At 53.5% G+C, this 22,082-nt stretch overlaps 1 protein-coding gene across 1 annotated transcript in view; it reads right to left on the bottom strand.

Moving 5' to 3' along the window:
* Positions 1-22,082, bottom strand: part of NECTIN1 (nectin cell adhesion molecule 1) — a 92,780-nt gene that overhangs the window by 9,802 nt on the left and 60,896 nt on the right. Inside the window, exons 2-5 of the mRNA XM_038380488.2 lie at positions 17,368-17,718; positions 16,440-16,742; positions 15,840-15,957; positions 6,998-7,149 (exon numbers count right to left, since the gene is read on the bottom strand). Coding sequence (XP_038236416.1) covers positions 6,998-7,149; positions 15,840-15,957; positions 16,440-16,742; positions 17,368-17,718 — 924 coding nt within the window. The remainder of the gene's footprint in view (positions 1-6,997; positions 7,150-15,839; positions 15,958-16,439; positions 16,743-17,367; positions 17,719-22,082) is intronic.

Raw genomic sequence — 22,082 nt, 5'->3', positions numbered from 1 at the left:
CAAGTTACACCACAAAGTTCCCCGGTTGCACCTGTTCTGAGCCCCCTTTAACCCGCTGCCCTGGGTTCAGAACCCCAAGGGATTTGCACGGATGAGAGCAATACACCATGCAGCCCACAAGCTCCGGGTGCACCTACTGGCAGCCCCCAAACTCCTTAGCTGCAGTGAAATGCTTGCTGGAGAGGCTTCTCTCTCTGTCGCTCTCAGCTGCACACAGGGCCTGGGCTCGGTGCGGAGCTTAGCCAAGTCCCACAGGCTGTTTGCAGTGACCTTGCTGGGATGAGATCACGGCGGGTGAGTAAATAACTCTCCACGCAGCAGAGCAAACAAGGCACCCCTCTCCTCTCCACTTGCTCCCCTCCCGCCTGTCTTGCTGAGCCACAGCCCCTCTACCCCGGAGGATAGGCCAGGAGCCAATGGCAGAACGGCACGTTTATCAAATGCCACTGGCCGCTTACAAATGGATAGGGGCTGGGAGTACGTCTCAGGGATGCACAGGAATGCCGATGTACCAGGGGCATGAATCCGCTGGGCACGAGCAGCAGGGCAGGGCAGGGCAGGGCAGGGCAGGGCAGGGCGAAATTCAATCAGTGACAGGAGAGAAGAGGAAAAGCCCCAACGTGCTGGGGTAGCCACTGGGAGATGGCCTGAGACCCCCATAAGGCAGGGGTGTGGAGTTAACACCGGGCACACGAGCTCCACCTGCCTGGAGCACATCCCTTCCTCTGGCGCTCACAGAGCCCCTCACGGAGGTGCCCATTTCCCCCCACTCCATGGAGAAGGATGAGGTCGGATGTTCTCCAGAGGGGCTGCTGGTTTTGGGGGTCTCCAACTTGAGACACTCGGGGGCTGGGGTTTCAGAGATGCTGAGCACCCACAACCTCCTTTGCAACCAGCAGGATTGGCGGGCATGCCGCACCTCGGGAAGTCAGGCCTGAGGCAGTTTTGGAAGATGTTCAAGGAATCCATTTGCTGAGGGTCACACAGGGAGGGGGTGGTGGGGCAGGGGACAGCTTCCTTGATCCATCCACCCGCCCATTTTATCCTGCTGCCCCTCACTCTGGCATCTGAGCCCCTTCCACAGAAAGTCAAGCGCGATAGCGACGTCCCCATGCTCTCCTGGCTCCCTGCCTCGCACTGCTTCCCGCTGGGCAGCCGGCTCTGACCTCTAGGGAGGGGCCCTCACATACGGACCCCGAGGAAGCTGCTAGGGGAACCTGTCCCTCTTTTCCAGGCCTCTCCCTTCCTGCAGAGAGCAGCGTTGCCCTGCCGGGTCCTCCTGCGGTGGAGCAGCTGGACGGACCCAGCACAGGGGCACCGGGGACAGGTTTTAAATCTGCCCTGGCCATAGCTGAGGACCCCTCTGGAGCTTGGCCCCTTCTCTTGCCTTTTCCCTCGGGGTCCCCATCCTCTCTCATCCCTGTCCCCTCTCAGCATTGCCACCCCCCGCCCCATCCTCTTTAACCTTCGTGGGCCTTGCACGTGCTGAGTACATGGCCTGGCCATGCTTCCTTACGGCCACTTCATGAGCTCCTCTGTGGGGAACCACAGCAGCCAGGGCCGGAGCTGGGCCAAGGAGGGATTCTCCAGGGAGAGCGGCATGGGGAGCGTGGGAGAAAGAGACGGGGGAGAGGGCAGCCAGGCTCTCCCAGTGCTCTGTTAATCTCCACTAGCTCTGCTTAAGTGCGCCCGGAGCTCACCGGCCTGCGCAAGGTTTGTTTTAATGAGGTCTCTCACCCTGTGCCTGAGCTGAACGAGGCCAATACACATGGTCTCCAGCCCCCCCGGCTTCCCCTCCACTCAGCCCTACACACAGACCCACTCCTCTCCTGCAGCTGCATTGCTCCAGCCCCGCAGGGGGCAGCGAGATGAACTGCTACAGATATCCACATGTTGCCAGACTATGTGCAGAGCAACACATCCTGCATGCAGATGCTGAGCCCAGCTGAGACCTTCTGGACCAAACGACGAGCCGAGCTTGAATGACCACAGCTTCTCCTTTGAGCATCTGCGAAATGCAGCTGCCAGTAAGCTGGGTTCAGAGAGGACTTTAGGCCTCCTCCACCACCACATCTCTTTAGGTCCCTCCCTGCCATTTCCAACAGGAGTGTGCACACCCTCTGCATGAATGTGCAGGTGGGTGGGCGCAGGGAGTTGTCTGCCCTTGCACATCACACTGTGTGCATGCACTAGCCCCAGGATCCATGTGCACAGGGTCTGAAGATGGGCACGCGGGGACGACAGTGTCTTCATGTGCATAGGCATGTTTGTGCGCTTCTGCATGTAGGGATGTTCGTGCACGCAGGTTAGTGCATTTGTGTACACATGCCGGTGATTATGTATGAGCGTGTCCGAGCATGCGCGTGTGTGTGTATGCATGGGGGGCCAAATGGGTGGACACATGTGTGACTGTACATGGATGTGCAGTTGTGCCTGGCTGTGTCTGAAGGTACAATCGTACAGAGATACATGTGCACCACTGCTCATGAATCTGCAATTGTACCTGAATCTGCATGTGCCTGACTGTACACAAACGTGCCTTTGAGCCCTGATGCACGTGAGCGTGTGCATACAACCAGGCCTGCACGTGCATGCATGATGGAGCGTGCTCCCCTGCAGGGAGGCCTGCTTGCCCTAGAGCCCACTTAGACATGCAGGGACACATGAGCAGACAGTGAGTCTATAATAAGAGTCCCTTATTATTTCCCACAACTAGCTGTAATAAATAGTTACATGCCTCACTACATGGATTTGCCTCAACCGACAAACGTCCTGCAAGGCAGGAGAAGCTATTACGTGAACAGATTGCAGGAATAAAATATTAAATTTCCACTTATCAATCTTTTTAATGTGCTATAACTCTAATAGCAGCTTTCAGCCTTTCCCCGGAACAAATCACCAGTTCGCTCAGGAGGGAGACCAAACTAGCCAGGCGATTCCCCTCCTTGTTCACATCTGGAGTGGGCAAATAGCAGGCGGGCGTGATGGCAGGAGAGGGGGACAGGCACGTGTGTGTGAGTGAGGCGAGAGCTGGGGTGGGTTGGCTCCGCACTGGACTCCTCTCTATTTTACCCAAGGCTAGCTGCTCACTCGACTGAGCACCATTTATTGTGCACGGCTCTTGAAAGGGGCTTCGTGGTCCGCTGACAATCCCTAAATTGCCTGCAAGCCCCAAACAAATGTACGTGTAATAGCCCAGCGAGGCCGGCTGAGCCCTCTCCAGCGCTGACCTAATCAGCCCTTGGGGAGAGCTGGATAAACATATTCAGATCCCATGAATTATTAAAAGGGTATTACTTTGCGTATCCCGGGCCTAATGAGTCAGCTGCTAATTGGCTCGTACACAGCCTCCTCCAGTGCATGCGCTTCCCCCGCCACTGAAAACAGGGTGTGGGGCATGACTCCAGATTCATGCATCTGGCATCCAGGGCAGTACCCAGCCCTCGTTCCCCAGCACTATCACTGATGCCCTATCCCAACACCCTCCAAAGACTGATTTTAATGATGGCTTTCCCCTGCCCTCGGTGCTAATCATCCCCTGGGCCCCATCTGGTAAACAGCAATTCCCCAAAGCTTTTCCTGCTATGTCCATTTCTGCTTCCCCTTGCTCGACACGTGCCCCCTCCCGTGCTCTGTTCTCCATTCCCTCCGGATGGCTCTCTCCATGGGCTGAGGGCCCATCCACCAAGGCACAAGGAGCACTTAGGCACCCAACTCCCACTGGAAGTCAGTGAGAGTGGGCACCTAACTCCCATGGGTTCGTGGTTCCCCCCGAGTGTGAGGCCTTAGAAGAACCACACTCACAACCCTGCCACCATCTGCCCAATGAACCCCACACTCTAGCCAACTCTGAAACAGGAGATGTGCCGGAGACACCAGGAAATCCACAAGAGACTTCACTATTGCTAGGGATTTCATGTGGAAGGTACCCGGTTACGGTGTGATGATGGGCAGCAGCGTAAGTCCCTTTGACAGGCAGATGTGTGTGTGTCATTGTACATGGCTCTGCAATTGTGCATGGCCAGCTGAGAGACATGGGAGCAGAAACAGGGCCTTGCTATTACAGGCCTCACAGCCACGGACATCTTGGGGCATATTTCGACTGTGACACAGTAATGGTTGAGTGACAGAGAAATCTGAGATTAGAATGAAACACTATTAAGAAACCCTGTCTCCCCCAAACCCTTCCCTTGCATGTGCTGTGAATCTACTCTCCTGCGCTGGGAACAGGGAGCTTTCTACCTTCCGGTCTAGCCCAGAGCACTGGTCATTACCATTTGATGGCTATCGGGCCTACGTGAAATAAGCTGCGGTTTCTAGAGGGCAGTTGCCCATGTTGCCAAAGGAGCACAGTGGCTGGCATTGATCAGCCCTCTTGTTGGTACTCCTGCAACAAGGCCAGTGGCTGAATGGATCTTGGAGATGCTCATCTCTCCGGCCTCTAGACACGATTCCGCATCAATGTTGAGTCAGGGCTACTTGCCTCACTGCTGCCCAGGCTGTATCTAGTCTGTAGGCCCCAGTCCCCAGTCGCTCAGGCTGCCATGCCAACTCCTTTCACCAGCGAAGTATTCCACGAAGGAAAACAGAAACCAGTCCCGGCTCGATCGATAAGGACGCAACGGTTTGGACCACAGGTTCACCCCAACAGCAATTAACGAATGATACGTAGCATCTCAACAGCTTGTTTCATCCACAGACCTCCACACACTTCACGAGGGAAAGTAAACGTGATTGTCCCATGTGCTAGGTGGGGGAAACTGAGGCACAAGGGACGCCCAGACCAACATTATCACTGATTTCAATTTGAGGCACCCTGGGACCAATTCTCAGAGCTGCTGAGCACCCACAAGCTGCAATGGGCATCTGTGGAAGGCAGGGGTGCTCAGCACCTCTGAGAATCAGGCCTGAGATGTCTCAAGTCAGGCACCTCCCCGAAGAATAAGGCATCTGGAAAGAGTGGCCCGCTTTTGAGAATGATTTCAGCCACCTCGTCAGGGGCTGGCAGGGCGGGAATCAGAACCCTGCGCCCTTGGGGCTCCCAGCCCTGCGCTCGGACAGTGGCCCCTGCTGACAATCTGCCCATAGGTGCCCATGGTCACGCAAAGGGTCTGTGGCAGCTCTGAGAATGGGACCCCAGTGTCCCGACTCCACTCAGCCCCTCGTCTGGCCCAGCAAGTGCAGGAGGCCTCGTTCCTGCTCTTCACTTGTGCTCTGAACATCCCGTGCCCTGGAAGCCCCCACAGTCTGCAGAGCGTCTCATTAGCCGTGTGCCTTGGAGGGAACAGTATGGAGTGCTTGGGCCTTTGGTCAGATTTAGAGAAAGAAAACAGCACGATGAGTCCCCAGCCCACCTGACAGCAGCCGCCTTGGCCCCAGGAGCTTGTCTCCACTCCCACCCCCCCCAGGGAGCTATGCATGCCTCAGGGACTGGACACAAGTTTCCCATGCCCCCTGTCATAGGGCAGCCTGATAAGCAGCCCTCTGCAGATCAGTCCTCTGCCTCATTTTGCATGGCCAGTTGGCAGCAGTTCCTCGGGTAGGGTTTTATGCTGCCTGGAAATTCCCCAGTGGAGATCGGAACCAGGCAAGTCGGGAGACCAAACAGCTGGGAAGCTATGGCACATGGTGGCAGAACCAGTGCCCTGCTAAGCCCAGGGCTTAGAGTGCTGGGCATCTTGGTTGGTTGTAGCACAGTATGGTATACTCTCCCAGTTCTCTCTATCCCAGCAGCGTTGCAGCCTGGCCAATGGGTGGGGAAAACGTCAGAGCTCCCCTGCATGGTGGAAAAGGTTATCCCCAGGGCAAAAGGCCTCCAGCCATTGTATTAAGCCAGCTGAGTGAGATCAGGCTGGGATCTGCCTATCTAGATGTTCATACCATGCTTCTCATCCTGGTAGCTAAGCAGGTTTGTCTCCAGGGCACCGGGTGGCACATGATCTCCTCGCAGATGCTGGGAACAACACTGGGTCATTTGTCTTTTTATAACCACCATGGACTGAGTTGATCCGAGATGGAGATCACCCACTAGAGGAACACACGTCACAAGCACAACCACACACCGTCAGCAGCGCAACGTACCCCAGGCCCTCAGGGCTGCTTTGTCAGCCAGCCACTCCTTGCTATCTCCACCAAGACCCGAGAGCAAGCAGATGCTCTGCCTACCGCACGGGCCCTGAGCTCAGTGCTGTAGGAGGACACTTCCTTTCTCTGCCATTCGCCTGTCACTGCCAGATGTCAGACCAACAACTTCTGATGTCATTTCTCCTCCCTCATTAATCTACTGCCACATGATGCCACTTCCTCCCTTTGACGTCATCAGGACGCCTCCTAATGTCACCTCCTCTCTGGATGTTAACCCAACACCTCCAGATGCCACTTCCTCTCTCAGTGGCTAGCCTGATTTCTCATATGACACCATTCGACATCACCATCTTCACTCCTGGCCCTCTGATGTCACTCCCTCCTGGAGCCGAGAGAAAGTGGCCCATCTCCCTACAGCTTGTCTCCTCAGCCTTGTGTGCGATGGTAGGGTTAACGGCTGTACAGAGCAGCAGCATTAGAAGGGAAGGCGCACAACTGGAAAAACTGCTGAGTCACTTCAAACTGACAAGCTCGGGACACAAAAAGTCGCCCACAGATGTCGGACCACTGCCTTGTTGGGAGCCACTCCTCCTTCCCACCCCCTCAGAAAGCCTCTCCTTCCGTACTTCTCGCCACACATCCCAGCTTTAACTCTCGCTTTGAATCAGAAGCCGAAAGGAAAACAGAGGTGAGATCAAAGGAGCCGCAGCGTATAAAAGGAAGCGAGACCGAGAAAACATGAAATGAAATCCAAGCCCATATCACACAGAAAACAAACCCCGTGAGCGCAGGGGCAGAGCAGAGATCCTGTTTGCTTTATCGGTTATACCCCGAGAGAGAGTCCAGCTCTAGGAGAACTGACAGAAAAGACTCCCCAATCTGCCCCTTCCTGGATAGGCTGAGTTTTTCCTACCTGTGACATTAACTTCCACGAGCCCCGACCGTGTGCCGATGGTGTTGGTGGCCTCACAGATGTACGTCCCTGCCAGGCTGTAGGAGACGGGCCCTTTGAAGAAGAGGGTGTTGTTCTGGACTTCTACGTTCTCGGGTAGCGAGCCGTTCAGCCTACGGGGGGGAAGAGCATTGGGGTTGGTTCCCAGAGATGGTTCTTTTGGGGTCTCGCGGTGTGGCAATGGGCAATGCTCAGGCAAAGCTGATGCACTCACGAATGCCTAGATAATTCCACTGACTTCAACAGAGCCACTGGTGTGAGCAGGAGGGGGATCAGTTCCTTGTTTCACCAACTCCTTTCCAACACCTCCGGGTGTTTACCTCTCTTCATCTGCAAATGGGCGTGAGTTACCCTTCTCTGTCACTACCACCTGACCCCTGACCTGCTTGGAGCATGGATTCCCATCTCACCGAGGGCTCCATCCCAAGCTCAAGGGAGTTAGCTGGATGACTCGCATTGACTTCAATGGGCTTTGGATCAGACTGGCAGAAATTAGGAGTCAATGGAGCTACACCTGGGTATGTTATTGCTGGATCTGAGCACCTGGTTGCTGAGCTGTCAGAGACAAACCTCTTGGCTCTGCAAATCTTTCTAGAACATCCTTATTTGGGGCACTCCCAGTTCCAGCCAGGCACCAGAAGGAGGGGAAAAAATCAGCAAAATATTTCAGAGCCTTAAAACGGATCAGTTTCCAGTGTGGTTCTGGAAATAGGTGCAGAGTTGGGGGCGGGGGAGTTGTTAGGTTTGAGGGTGGGTGCGGTTAGGTTTATCATTTTATCTCATAGACTCCTCTCTAGCGGGCCTTTAACCCACTTACATCCCCCTTGCCTTCCATTCATTGCAACCAACAGACACAAGGATAGTGAATCGCTACTGCACGATTCCCTTTTCATGCCAGTGTAACACCACAGGGCAGATCTTCAGCTGGTGACAATCACCATGACAATGCTGGAGCTCTGCCGATATACACCAGCGAAGGATCTCACCCACTGATGTAAAACTGGAGCAACAGCACCGAGCCAGGCGCCAAGTTTCGGAAAGCCGTGAAACAAACAAACAAACCCAAAAAATCCATACGCCAAGGAAAGAAATACACATCCCAGTCATTCTTAATTACCGTACAAAGTAAAGCAATTACTTTTATTAAGCAATTACGTTTACTAAGTAATCTCTGCCCCCTACAAAAAATGCATTAACTGTAAGTAATTCTTAATAAAAAAGAGGAATTAAGTGTACCTTGGTTGCATTAGTATAGGAAATGGATATAAATAACAATATATATAAGGCAAGGGATGACCATGAATACCCTTAATAAATAAAATGCATTAGTCAGGAAGGGTGGAATTCATCCCCTTGCAGAGAACCAGCGAAAGGGCTATGTGCCACTTAAGTCCCAGGGTATAAGTGATACTTAAGTGGGGAATATATAGGCCTGCTGTTGGTCCAGTGCCAATGGGTGAATCAGGGCCTGGCCCTGCAAGGCGCTGATCAGCAGAGTCATTGGGACCAGTGGGAGCCCGGCACTGTTAGCATTTCAGCAGGGATGCGAAGGCAGTCATGCAGCCAACACCCAATGAGCTGGCACCTTGGGGAGGAATCCCAGCCTTAAAAGTCTGAACACCGTTTCCAACAGACACCCTGGGCCAGCCCGCGCACCGGGGTAAACCAGCCATGCTCTGTTGATTTCAGTGTAGCTGCTGCACTGGTTTATGCCTGCTGAGGACCCTCCATCTACTCAACTAGCCATCAGTTTCCTAGCTCATCCTATGTAATCATGAGCCAGTCCCGACAGGAAACCCACTTCCTCAAACCTGGCAATCATTCAGCCTCTGAGCCCCTATGTTGGCCCACAAGAGTCCAGCCCTTGGTGCCTGTGGGTCCAAAGGGGACCCTGGCCCTGGAAATCTGTACCCAGAAGCTGGGATTTTCCAAAGTGCTCAGCACTGGCCTAATCCTGTGCCCACTGAAGCCAGCCTGCATATGGCACTTACATGGCCCCCGTTACAGGAATATCCAAATACCCCAATCTTTAATACATGTATCCTCATTGGTGACCAGCCCTATAAGAGGGAGCCGGGCCCAGTGCACCTGAGACTCCTTTCTTGCTTCCCAGCTGGGCCTCAGAGAGAGGGGAATAGAAGCCAGGCAGGTAATAAGTCCCTGGTGCACTGGATCCCCCTCCCTCTTAAAGGGGCAGTCACCCTGGCACTCTTCACAAGGCCAGGAGGCAGGGAAGTGCTATTATCCCCATGGAACAGATAGAGAACTACTCCACGGTGTCAGCTGATTCCCGCGGAGCTTGGCAGGACAGTCGTTTCCATCTCCTCCAGCCCCACAATGTGGAGCACTGCACAACTGACCAGGCCCACAATGCAGGGTTCCCATCTTCTACTTAAGCATCCCCCTGGGTCACTCCTGGAGGAAGGCTGCTGACTGGTGCAATGTTCAGCTCTAGTGTAACACAGAATCCCCCATGAATATGGGCAAAGAGTTGGATGGGGCATTAGGAAGAATCTGTATAAAGGGCTAGGTATTGTCATCAGGGGGCCACCTCTCCCTCATCCCAGCCCTGCAAACAGCCCCCTGCCTCAGTTTCCTCCTGCAAGGGGCTTCTTCAATCACTCACACCCCCTTTAGCCCATTCACAGACCTTCCCAAATTCTGGTTTATTCAATTAGCAGCATCCAAAATAAAGTTCTCAAATCCATCCATTTAGCCTCTTATCAGCTCACTCCCAGGCCTTGCCTGCTTGTACCTTGCTCCCCAAGTCCCAGCAGCCTCCATATTTCTGCTAGAGCTCTCTGAGAATCCGCTTTCTGCGGCTTCCTGTGGCTCTTTAGAGGGGAATCAGCTGATCCCTGATCAGATGTGCCTACTTAAGTAACACTTTTTTTTTTTGTCCATTTCCAGTCTTTCAAGCCTAGCGTTCTCAAGTACTATCTGGGGGTCCTGCTAAAGCAGCTCAAAGAGAGGCTTGTGCCCTGGCTCCCAAAGTCTGAGTCCTAATGCAGACTCTCTGGCAGGATGTTACCATTCCGATGCCTCCGTTTTCCACCTCTGTTAAAACCAGGGCTGGGCTAATTCAATGTGGCCTAATTCCAAACCTAGCTGTGGGGCTGAGACCCAATGAGACTGGGTTTGCAATACAACAGCAAAGATTCCCAATTAAAAAATAAACACATCTGCCAGCATAGCTGGTGGGTGTGAGGCTGGGAAACCAGGTGCCAGCTCATGCCAAGGTCCCCGTGTCTCATCAGAACACTGACAAACACATGGGTGGAATCGGTCTGGCCCCTCTGTGTGTTAGTCTTGTTAACATGGGTATTAGAGTTATAAGAATATATTTAGAATTTAGACTTTACTGAATGCTTGTGAGCTGCTGCATGCATTAGTCTCACTTGTACCTTCTGTATCCCATACTCTAAGGTAGTATTTGAGTGCTTGTATGGTGAGCCTCTGTGATTGTGTAAATTGCCAGAGAGGAGAGAGATTAACTAGTGTGAAGTGCTGATCCCCAACAGAAAGCATTACGTCCTGCCCAGCAGGAAAAGTCCATCGACAAGAGACGGACTAGTGTGCAACGTTAAAGAGGACAAAAGGCAATGGTTGTTCTGCCCTCCCCTCCCCATGAAGAGGAGCCATGCAAGTGGATTCTCCCATCAGCTGAGTTTGCAGCTCAGAGCATAAGGCAGGAGGTGAATAAAATAAAACCCTAATAAGAAGGTACTGTATCTCTGTGCTGCTTAGACTCGGGGGGACAACAGTTTCTAGGGATAAGCAAAAGATCCCCAGCTGCATAGCCTGGGTTAACCCTAAAGGACATGAAGAGCTTGCTTATTATAAAAGCTTCTATTGCCTTTTAAAACTTAAGATTGTAACTCATTTGTGTGGGTATGTTCACCTGTTTTAACCTTGTATATAACTCCTTTTTCCTATTTTATACATCTGTAAAGTTTTTATTATAGGATTGGCTAAAAGCGTTGTCTTTGGTGTGGGATCTAAGGTGCAACTGACTTGGGTGTAAGTGACTGGTCCTTTGGGACTGGTAGTCACCTGAATATTACTCATGGTGAAAGGGACCAGCTATCATAAAGGTAGGCTCACCTGGGTGGCGAGATCAAGATTACACTTGATCCTTGGTTGGTGAAATCCAAGTGTTCACAGCCAGTTTGGGGTTTGTGTGCTGGTTTTGAACAGGCTGCTCTGAGCCTGGTACTCACGCTCTCGAGTCACTGCATGCAGCATTACTGCGGGGGGAGGCTTTTCTATCCCTAATACAAGGCACGGGCTGCCTTCGAGCTGGCAGTATTTCTGCTCTGATTTAATCTAGTTGGATAGTAAGACAAGGGTGGGAATGATAGGGGGATACTGATGGAGAACGTAATTCAGATTTGCAAAGTGTCCCAGAAATGGTCAGCCAGATTCCCCGAGACCTGGCATCCATGCAGCCAGCTCTGTCTGGTAAAACAGGGATCAGAACAGCTCAGAGGGCTCTTGGGAAGATTTCTGGCTCAGTGTTCGTGCGCTGCTTGGGAGGTGACATATGGCAGGTGTTGCTGTTAGGGTGATGGTCCCAATGGCAGTTCTGGGAGGGTAAAAGCCAGTAAGCAGTGCTAGCCCTATGGAGGACAGCTTGCTATGAAAGGAAAGACTTGGCTTCTTGAACCTGGTGGGGCCGAGTCAAGCACCTCCTAGTCTCCAGGCAAGGGGCCCCCTGAATTGATGGCTCCCCCGCGGGGTCAGGTGCAGGAATGGGAAGCCTATGCTGATTACTGTAACGAGCGAGTGAGGGAATCAGCAGCTGTTCTCCGCTGCACAAAAGTGAGGGAAGGGGAGGAGGTGATTGCCATTCCAGGCAAGGCTGCGGTGTCACCACCGGTAATTCGCTGCCTCTCCTTCAGGAGCAGAAGCAAGCAAATGCAACTCGCAGGTTAACGAAAAGCATGAGGAGCGATTTCTCTGCCTGTCCAGCTGGTCTCTGACGTGGGAGCAGGGAATCAGTTCTATGTTAATCAGCAGCACAGAGGGACAGGTCAGAGTGAATTTCTCCCCGGTGCTGCTGCTCCGCTCACGAGGTGGTCCTGTCCCCATCACTCACCATCCCCATCCCTCCTGCCGTGCACACACAGCTCCCAGGGCCTGGCTGCTGGGGATCAGCAGAGTTAGTTAGCGAGCTCCAAACCCAGCCTTTGGCCTGCTTCTCTCCCAGGGGAACAAGCTAATAGACAGCCCTGAGCTGATGGGGAAGCAGTCTGTGGCAAGGAGGAAGAAAGAAAGAAACAGCAAACAGCTGCTTCTGCCCCTCTCTTCCCTTTCCATCTCTGTCTTCTCCTTTCTATCCCTCTTCCTCTTTCTTTACTACATCTCTCTTCTCCTTTCCCTTCCCTTCCTCCCTCTGCAGCACTCCCTCTCAGTTTAACCCATACACAGTCCTCACCTACCAGTAAGTCCTCTGGGAAGGGAGTGGTGAGGACTGAAACGAAGGGGTATTTGTCGCAGTAGCCTCCTCTCTCTGTCTCTCCCTTCTCCACTCCCCAGCTCCGTCTGCAGCCAACGAGTCTGTGCCCCCAGTGGCTGAGTCGTGAGCCATAGTCCCCTCGAGACCGGCGGGCCATAGATACACACACCCACACTGGCAATAGAATACTTACTCTTTCTAGATTTTAAAACTGTAACAAAAGGCAAGGCCACAGAGGGCTAACTCCAGGCCTGGCCTAAAGGATACAATTCTCCAGGGCCCTGCCTCGTGCTGGGAGCGCTTATGCCAGTTGCCAGCCAATATGCCCCCTCGTCCAGATGTACACCTGAAGTGGTCCTGCTGAGGGACATGCAGCAGGCACAGTGTATGGAGCCCTGCATCCCCTGCCGACTGTAACTGCCCCTCCCACCTGGCCTGGGCTAGCAAATCTCACGGGCTGAGAAAAAATGACCCAGTCTTACTCACATTGTGGCTGTCTGCCTCCCTCTAGTGTTACAGCAGCAGCTGGAGGCCCCATGTTGAGATCAGGGCCCCACTGCGCAAGGTGCTGTATGCATGCATAGTAAGGAACAGCCCAGCCCTGAAGAGCTTATAATTTAAACAGACCAAGTATGTATTATTGTCTCCATCTTACACAGGGGGAACTGAGGCAATGGGAGATCACATGACTTGCCCAAAGTGACAGACAAATCCTGGGACAGAGGCAGGAATTGACCCCTGGTCTCCTATGATCTTGGCCAGCCCCAGTCCCACAGGGCCACCTTTAACACCTGTAAGCTGGCCTTACTCCCAAAGGATGTGAGCCACCGGGAGCCAACGCCACTCTGCACGGGGTGCTGGAGCCTCTTGTATCACGCGTGAAACCCTCTCTCTATGCTGCCCTGGATGCTGGTGCAAGAGGTGCCAAGATCCCACACGGAGTTTACAGGGGAAGACTTGGCAGCGGTGACAGAAGAATCCTCTTCAGGTTTGAGAGCCAAGCAGCCTGATGCGGGAAGCGACATGAAAGAGAATAACTCTGGCTCCCTGCAAAGACATTTTGAGAGCCGCTTTCCCGATGACAAGTGCCAGCCGAAGAGAAAAGAATCCGTTTGATTGGTTTTTAAGCTCCGTGAATGCAAAAAGAAATAACCACTCCAGGTTCTGTCAATGTTCATCTAAGCCCCCAGTGGCTCCGGCTCACTTCTCCTTCCCTTTAGGACATTCAGCCCAAAGCTGACAACCTGGAGGAGGCTGAATTGCTTCCATTTAATGACTGAAATGTGGGGAAGGGTGTGCCAAAGGGAGGTTGGTTAGGGTTGCAAAGCGTTCATTGCAGGGAGAGATTTTCAAAGGTGCATAAACTCAACCGAACTTGTGCTCTTTAATCCTTATAGGCACATATGACAATCCCCCACACCACCACCGAACTCCTGGGTTCTTTTTCTGGCTCTGCTACTGACTCGCTGAGTGAGCTTGGGCAAATCACTATACCGCTCGGTGCCTCAGTTTCCCCACTTGCAGCACAGGGAGAATAATACTCATCCTCCTTATAGGAGGGTTGGGAGGATTATTGGATGTCTGTCCATCTCCATGGAGTTGCGAAGGTCTGTATAATGGCCACTGCCACATACACACACTCAGAAGTTATGGAGTGACAGGTGGGTTACCCTGTCAGGTCCAGTGATGGAGCTAGAGCCTCTAAGATTGAGGGGAAGCAATGGAGTTACGTGTGTCCCACCACCTGCTTGACCTCCACGCAACAAAGGGCATCTCTTCTCTTAGGGCCCCGGAGAGCATGTCTGTGTGCATCTGGACACATCACAGCTATGCTCCGTCTCCGAGGCAGGGACGCACTGGAAAGGGGCAGGCAGATGGAGTCTTCATGCCCCAGCGGAGCCTGCAGCTGGCACCAGGCACCCAGGTTTGCTGGGGGAGCGTGTTCACCTACACCCCTTCACTATCGGGTGCAGCTTGCACAGCTCATTGTGCTGGGGTCAATCCCCCAGCCACCATGAACACAGCAGGGGCAGGCCAGCCGCATTTTCTGTTCTTCTCCTGTGCATCAAGGGATCCTCCTGCCGCCACAGCTCAAAGGCCCTCGCAGCCCAACTCTCCCCGCTCTCGGGTAATTGTCAGATTGACCTACAATGCTACCTAATTAATGCAAACCAGGGCTGAGAGAAGGGGGAGGAAGCTGCTAGTTCCTTGCCTGCTGCCCGTTCCCCTCCATCGGAGATGGTAGGGCCCCCTGGGCCTGAAAGCTCTTCCCCTTGGCAAGTGCTGGGCCTGGAGGAGGCCGTGGGCAGGAGAATAACCCAAGAAAGCAGGGAGGGGATGTAATCGTGGGGGAAGGGGATCATGGTCCCCTAAGGAGAGGACCGTGACTGTTTCAGCTCCCCACCCTGCCCCATCCCCCACAGAGCCTGTTAGCAGAGCTGTGAGCAGAGCTGGAAACCTTTGCCCATGCCAGGCAGACATGCCGGGGCTCAGACCAAAGCCCAGCCCCATCCACGTCATCCCAGCTGACAAGCCCCGTGAGTCCATCTGCCTGGAAAGGCACTGCTGTCCCCTGTCACCAGGAACGCGCCCGTGCCTTCCTCGCTAGCGTGGTCTGCAGCCATACCCCTGCAGGCTGTCCTGTAGGCACGGCTGGCAGAGGAAGCAGGTTGCTCTGCATCTTACAGGCCAGGCTCCACATGGGGCAATGGGGGGGGGGGAGCTGAAAAGGTCAGAGTCCCGGACAGCAGCAACTCCAAACCCCCTTAATTGGCAGCAAGACACCTCCCCCGCCCCCAGAAAGCTGATTTCAGTCCCGACGGATAGACTCTTCTATATATGTCCCAGATGACTATGTAGAGGCAATCCATAGAGAGGCAGGATTTATAGACCTGCTCCTCAGCTGGTGTATGGTTTACACCAGAGGAGGAGCTGCCCCATACAGGTGCAGGCCTGAGTTCCCCATAGAAAGCTAGTTTCAATCCTGGCAGAGTCAGGATTTCTATACACAGCCCATTTTGCCCCCAAAGAAGTAGAAATATCACTCTGCCGCCTTAAGCTCCCCGTGGAAAGATGGTTTTGGTTTCTAGTGACCCTGAGGCCCCATTTCTCTTCTCAAGGGCACAGGTTTTACCATAGTGCAACCCCACTGATGGCAATGGAGTGATTCCGGATTCATAGTGAAAGCAGAGCCAGGCCCTGTGTCTCTATACACAGCTCCACAACCAGGCCCTACCGAGTCCAAATACCAGTTGGTAGGAGGCTTCTAGCTCTCCAAGGGGGCTCCCTGGCTCTTGTAGGAAGTGGTGTGCGCTGCTACAGGGCCGGATGCCTTGGGGTACTTACAGCCTCCATTGGTAGGTGGTAGCGGGGGGGTTGGCATCGGATTTGCACGTCAGTTTCACATCCTTCCGATTCAAAAACCAGTTGCCGTCAAAGCCCTCGATGGTGACTTCTGGCTCATCTGTCAGGGAAGAGAGGGATGGCAAGAAACAGGGCCAGGGGTGGGGGGGGGGGAGAAAAAAGAGATGGAGAAAGAAGTGGGGAAGGAAATGGGAGAGGAAGGGAAAGGAGGAATAAGGAAACAGAGATGGGGAGTGAAAACAGAAAAGAAGGATGGAGGAACAGTGGGAATGGAGGAAGATCAGAGATGGGGACAGAGAACATTAGAGAGGAGTAGAGAAGACAGAGAGGAAGTTAGGAAGAAGGGAGAGGTGGAAAAGGAGAGAAAGAACGGGCAAAAGGAAGGAGTGGGTGAGAGAGGGAGGGAGGGCGAGTGGTTATTCCAAGAGATCACTGTTCTCTTCAACCCCAGGGAGGATGTGGCACTGGTCTCCACCCCTGCAGCAAGCTCGTGACCCTCCCCTCCCTGCACCAGCCCTGGGGATACTCAATCAAGACACCAGGCCTTGGCAGCTGGCCTGGCCCCATTGCTCTCTCACTTACACTGAACATTGAGAGTCATGCTGTCGGTGAAACGGTCCAGCTGGTAATTGACCACGCACATGAGCTGCTGCCGGTGGGCCTCCCGGCTCGGCACCAGGCGGTACCGGCTGATCACCGTGATGGTGCCATTGCTGTTCTTGATCTCCTGGAACTCCGCCTCCCCTTTGAGCTTGGTGTCCCAGGTGACGGTGCTGGGCGGCTTCCCATTGGAGGACATGCAGGTGGCTACCAAGATCTTTTCCGTCTTGCTGGATCTGGCTACGAGGGGCCGGGTGGTGCCCTCCATCCGGTTGGTGGGCTTGGCTACAAAGAGACAGCAGAGCAGGGACAGGAAGATGTTTTAAAATCACCACCAATCCCCATGGCTCCCAACCCCCGGGAAACCCAGTGGTACAGCCTCACGGCTGGGCTCTTCCTGGCTTGATCCAGAGCTTGAGCATATTTCCTGCAGTCTCAGAAGAGCTACTCTGAACCTCACCCACTGGGGATCCAGCCCTCCAGGCTGCAGGTCATGAAGAAGGGTGGTGATACATTGGATGGGCAGTTGAATTCTCTCCTTTCCTGAAAAGCCCAGGTTAGAGAGAGCCTTGTGGGGGGAATCTTAGGCCAAGGTCTCTCTATCCACAAACCCAGGCTAAGAGAGCTCCAAGGAGAAACCCTACTAATGCTTTGTATCACTCTAGTGTCTTTCATTTGGGACTCTCAAGCCACTGAGCAAACTAGTTCAGCCTCCCCATGAGCCTGGCAATGTCAGATTATGGAGAACTAGCTCTGTGGGTGCAATTTAAACCAAGGGATTCCTCCCACCAGAGCCTCAGGGAGTCCTAGGTCGCTGGTCCCAGGTTCCAGATGGCATTTGGTGGGTGACTCTGACCCAGGGCAGTGATACGGGCTGAGCATCTGGCCCAAGGCAATGGCTATATCTTACCCAGCACGGTGAGGTTCAGCTGGCTCTCCCTGTTGCCGGTTGGGAAGGTGGCAAATTCGCAGATGTACACGCCCTCATCCTCCAGCTCCAGCCGGGACAGCTGGATGGTGCCATCCTTAAAGGAGGGGTTTAGAAAGGTCACGCGCTCTTTGTAGGGGGAGAGGATGGAGACTCCCATGGCAGGGTTGTAGATGGCCACATTCTGCTTGGAGCCATTGGTGGCCTTCTGCCACGTGACCTGCGTGATCTTCACACTGGGGAGCGGGTTGGTGAAGCTGCAGTGAAGGACCACATCCGTCCCGATGAACCCCGAGACTGTGTCATTGACCAGGACGGTCTGAGCCCGGAGCCCTGCAACGACAGAGCAGGGAAGACGTGGATGAGATTGAGAAAGAGAGAGAGAGGGACTAAGGGATCCTGGTCTCTGGAACCCCCGCACAAGAGCTGCATCTGGTGCGTAGCAGGCAAGGGGCTGACATTCTGGGACCACCCCCTGAATTTCAGCTGCCCCAGGAATTTGTTAGGCACCGGCCCAATTCCTACAGCATTTGATTGCAGAGCGCACCAACCTGTAGATGCTGGGGGCTTCTGGTCCCTGCCGCCTGCCTTCCAGTTAGCCAAGAGCTATTGGACCCCAGAGGTCCGTCCCCAGTGCAGGTCATAGCGTCACATAACAAAACTCTTCGGGTCAAATCCACCCTGATGTAACGCCATGGAGCCCCCTGCAGCCAGGGCTGACTGGGACCCACGTCAGCATCTGGGGGAGCCAGCTTCACTACTGTTGTGTAACAAACTGCAACCCCACCTACAACATCCATTTGATAAGGGCTGATATCCCCCAGCCATGCCGGCCAGTGAGGTCTGCTGCTCCCTTCCCCCCCATAGCCACCCAGTAAGGTCTAGTGCCCAATGGCCAATGTGGTGGCCTCTGACCATCCCCTGATGGCCTGGGGATGGACAAACAAACTGATGCTTTTACACTTGGGAAACATGTCACATGCTACTAAAGTAATTACTGCAAATATACCCCCCACATGTGGCTATCGAAGCATACCTATGCACCCATCCACACACCACACACACCGCGCCATCACATACATGCACAGACACATCAACTGTTCTAGGCATGCAGGGAACCACATCCCCAGTCACCCGCGGTACACACATGAACTTACATGTGCGCAAACAGCTACAGGCTTGGCCAAACTTTGCTCTCAGGACATTGCAGGTGGCTCATTGAAAGCAAGGGGAGTTACTCAGGAAGATTTGTTGGCAGCATTGGATGCACCCCAAGGGTGCAAAAGATACTCACAAACTGACACATGCATGCACATGTGTGCGTGCACAGACACACGCACACAGAGGAAAACAAGCTATTGCAGATTAATGGCTTGCTCCAACTCCCATTAAGGTCAGTGGAGATACTCCCATTGAGCTGCTGAAGCCTAGAATGTGATTTTCAGAGGAAATCTGACGAATAGGGTTATGAGACCACCCAGGAACACAGGCTATTTTTCACTTCCTGCCCTTTCCTTTCCTGTTGTGCATTGTTGCTGTCAGATGGCAAACAGCTGCCTTGTTCCACCCCAGAGGTAGCTGCATTTTAGAGGCAGATGAAGCCATTCCTACACACAGGCTCTGTAACACAGAGATGAAAGGCATTCAGCAGAAGTGTAGCATATTCTTAGGTTATTCTTCTGTCCCAGATGATCCCTCCCTCTACAGAGGAGGAAATAAAGTCTCTCACAAGATCAACATTTAAATTCATCTTTGGCTGCTGCCACATCTTCCTCTAATCTGTGTGTTTAGAGATAATGCTCCAATAATTAAATAGTTGATATGTATATTAAAAATGTATTGGAAGAGCAAGGCGCTGAGAACTGGAAAAGCTGGTTCTGCTAACTCCCTTACGGGGGAGGCTGAAATGCATGTGTGCAGAGCGTGAGAGAGGGAGCCCAAAGAAAGAGAGAAAGGGTAGGAGGAGGGAAAGGGGTATAAAGAAAGAAAGAAGGACAGGAAAGGGTGATGGAGAGGAAGGGAGGGTCAGGAGACAGAGAAGGAGGGATGTAGGAGAAATGGAGATGAAGTGTCTTCATGGTCAGCGCATACAGCCATTCAAAGCCATCGCTGCTAAGTGCAAGGGCATCAATACTGCTGCTGTCAGAGCCAAGGCTAGGAACAGTCTGGCCTCTGCACTCCCACTCTTCTAATGGCCAACCAGGTTCCAAGCTCCTTGCAAAACCGAATGAGCTCCTTGTGGGCCCCCACCCCACGTACACACAGTGTTCTCTCACACTCGCATGTGCACATCCTTACATGCGTTCATGCACAGACACGGGCAAACATATTCTCACTCATGTCCTTAGACACACATCTATGCCTACACATGCAATCCCTCATGGACAAATCCTGTCACACACATGTGCACTGGCACATTTCCAATCTCTCACACACACGTCTCCTCTCTCACACACATGCACACACACACACACATCCTCATCCGTGGGTGCACACGCATTCCAACTCTCAAGCATACATCCACACACATGTCCTCACGGAGGCACATGCTCACTGCCAGCATTTTGTTGAAAGCCGGCTGCACTTGCTTCCCTCCGGCAGTCCTCACCCCTCGCTGTGGCCCGGCTGAGTCCAGAAGGGATCCTAACAAAACCTGCACAGAACTGACACTTCACCCATAGACCACAGCAAGGCAACAATGAAGCCTGAATACCCTTACTCTGGGCTGAGTATGGGCTCCCTCCTTGAGCCAGGCTTCGTACCCCTGCTAGTCACTCAGCATTGCCGGGGAACAGGGGCTTGCCCTAATGTTCAGCTAAGAGTCACTGAAAGGCACTGGGTGTGTGCAGCTGGGGAGCACCACACGCCTCTTGGCCTTTAGATCCAGCTAATGAGCCCGCCGAGCAGCACAGCATCCCTTTGGTGTGGGAGGAGATGGAGCCAGCTGATGTCGAGCAGAGCACCCCCAGCAGCACTGCACCTCCCGATGCCATGCTGGGGCCAGATAGATAGGACCAGCCTGAGTCAGGAAGGGAACGGCAGCAGGACTGAGATGGATGAAGAATGTCTGGGCAATGAAGCTCTCAGCACAGCACCCCCTACCTGGGGGCAGAGAGCTGGGACCTGTTATGAACAGCGGCCCCCCTAACAGCACGAGGCACACTGGGTGATGGAGCACGCGAAGAGGGGAAAGAACAGCACTCTGCGGCCTAATACCAGGCCAGGATTCGAGGAAGGGGGGAAATGCAGCGCATCCAACTCGTCATGCAGCATGCTACGATCCTTCTGCCCTCGGGTGAGGAAGCCTCTTGCAGAACTGGCTGCACCTGCAGAGGTGAGCGAGAGCCTTGCCAAGCATCCCAGCTCTGAAGTGTTTACAGCCCCGGAGAGCGTGTGGGAGCTTGCCGGCTAGCAGAGACAGGCACGTAGCAAAGGCCCTGGGAACAGACTCCTGCACGGCTCACTGCTGCTTGCATGTAGGTAGGCACTCCCTCTTTCTCCCAAGGCCTGGGGAGGATGGATTCATCAGCCCCAGCCCCACCTTCTTCTGAAGTGCTGCCAGCACAGGCAGGTAGGCTCAGCCACCAGTGAGAAACCTCCCTCAACAAGCCCTGGTTCTCAAAGTGAGCTGATGGCTCCAGGGTTTGGGCAATGGTGCAGCTGGCTCCGGTTCCACATAAGCTCTGTGACCCTACAGCTGTTCCTCAGGAGCATGGCTTTCCAAAGACCAATAGAAGAGGAAGAGGCCATGTTAGCTTTCAGTTCAGTGAATGGACAGCAGAAAACCAAGCTCCTTGCCGAGGCTGGACTCCTTACCATGAGGGCCAGAAAAGCGAGTGATTGGCCAGAGAATCATGGAAGTCAGAGACAGAAGAACCCTCCGGGGTTCTCTGGTGCATCTCCCTGCCAATGCAGCTACAGGGAGAGGAGCAATGTCCTGGTGGCAAGGGGATGGGTGGCCTAAAGAAACACTGCCCAAGGGATGCTATTCCACAGGCCAGATGCTAAGGTGACTGGCACCTTAGAAATATCATTGGGATGATGATACTGATGAGAAATAGGATAGATAGACAGACAGATACCTTCAGGAAGTTTTTCTTTATATTCAGCTTCAATTTTCCCTGTGTTAATTCCATTCCATTACCCCGAGCTCTGTTCCCGGCAATGCCCAAGGAAACTAACTAAGGATCCTTACAAAACTGGTCAGATTCTTCAAAGAGCTGGAACTGCAGCACACTTCCCACTTTTACCCCAGGCTGGGGCATTCAGCCTGGCTTGCTATTCTGCCACAGAAAATAGACTTCTCTCCCCTGCTCGGATCTTTCCAAGCCCCTATCAAAACCAAAAGAGGATTTCCTCAGTAAAGCCTGGGGTCACGGAGAGAGAGCAGCAGGGTCCCGGGCACATGGTGGTGGAATAGACACAGGGACATGCAAACAGAGCAGAAGGTGTGCTGGGATAAAGGGAAATAGCACTGGGCAGCATGAAAGGGCTGGGATACATGGAAACGGAGCTGGAGTGGCTGGGAAATAGGGTCATGGAGCATAAGTCCTAGAATACAGGGATATGGTGTCGCTGGCCACACAGAACCAGGGGTTAGGGCAGAGGGACATGGAACATGATGGCTGCACACATGCCCAGCAAGATGGCAGAGACCTGGGTTACATTAAATTTGATCCTGATCTGCAACACGTCTA

Source organism: Dermochelys coriacea, chromosome 22 (assembly GCF_009764565.3).
Source record: "Dermochelys coriacea isolate rDerCor1 chromosome 22, rDerCor1.pri.v4, whole genome shotgun sequence".
In the NCBI taxonomy this organism is placed as follows: Eukaryota; Metazoa; Chordata; order Testudines; family Dermochelyidae; genus Dermochelys; species Dermochelys coriacea.
Note: the sequence above shows the minus strand (reverse complement) of the source record. Positions and strands in the feature narration are given on the sequence as shown.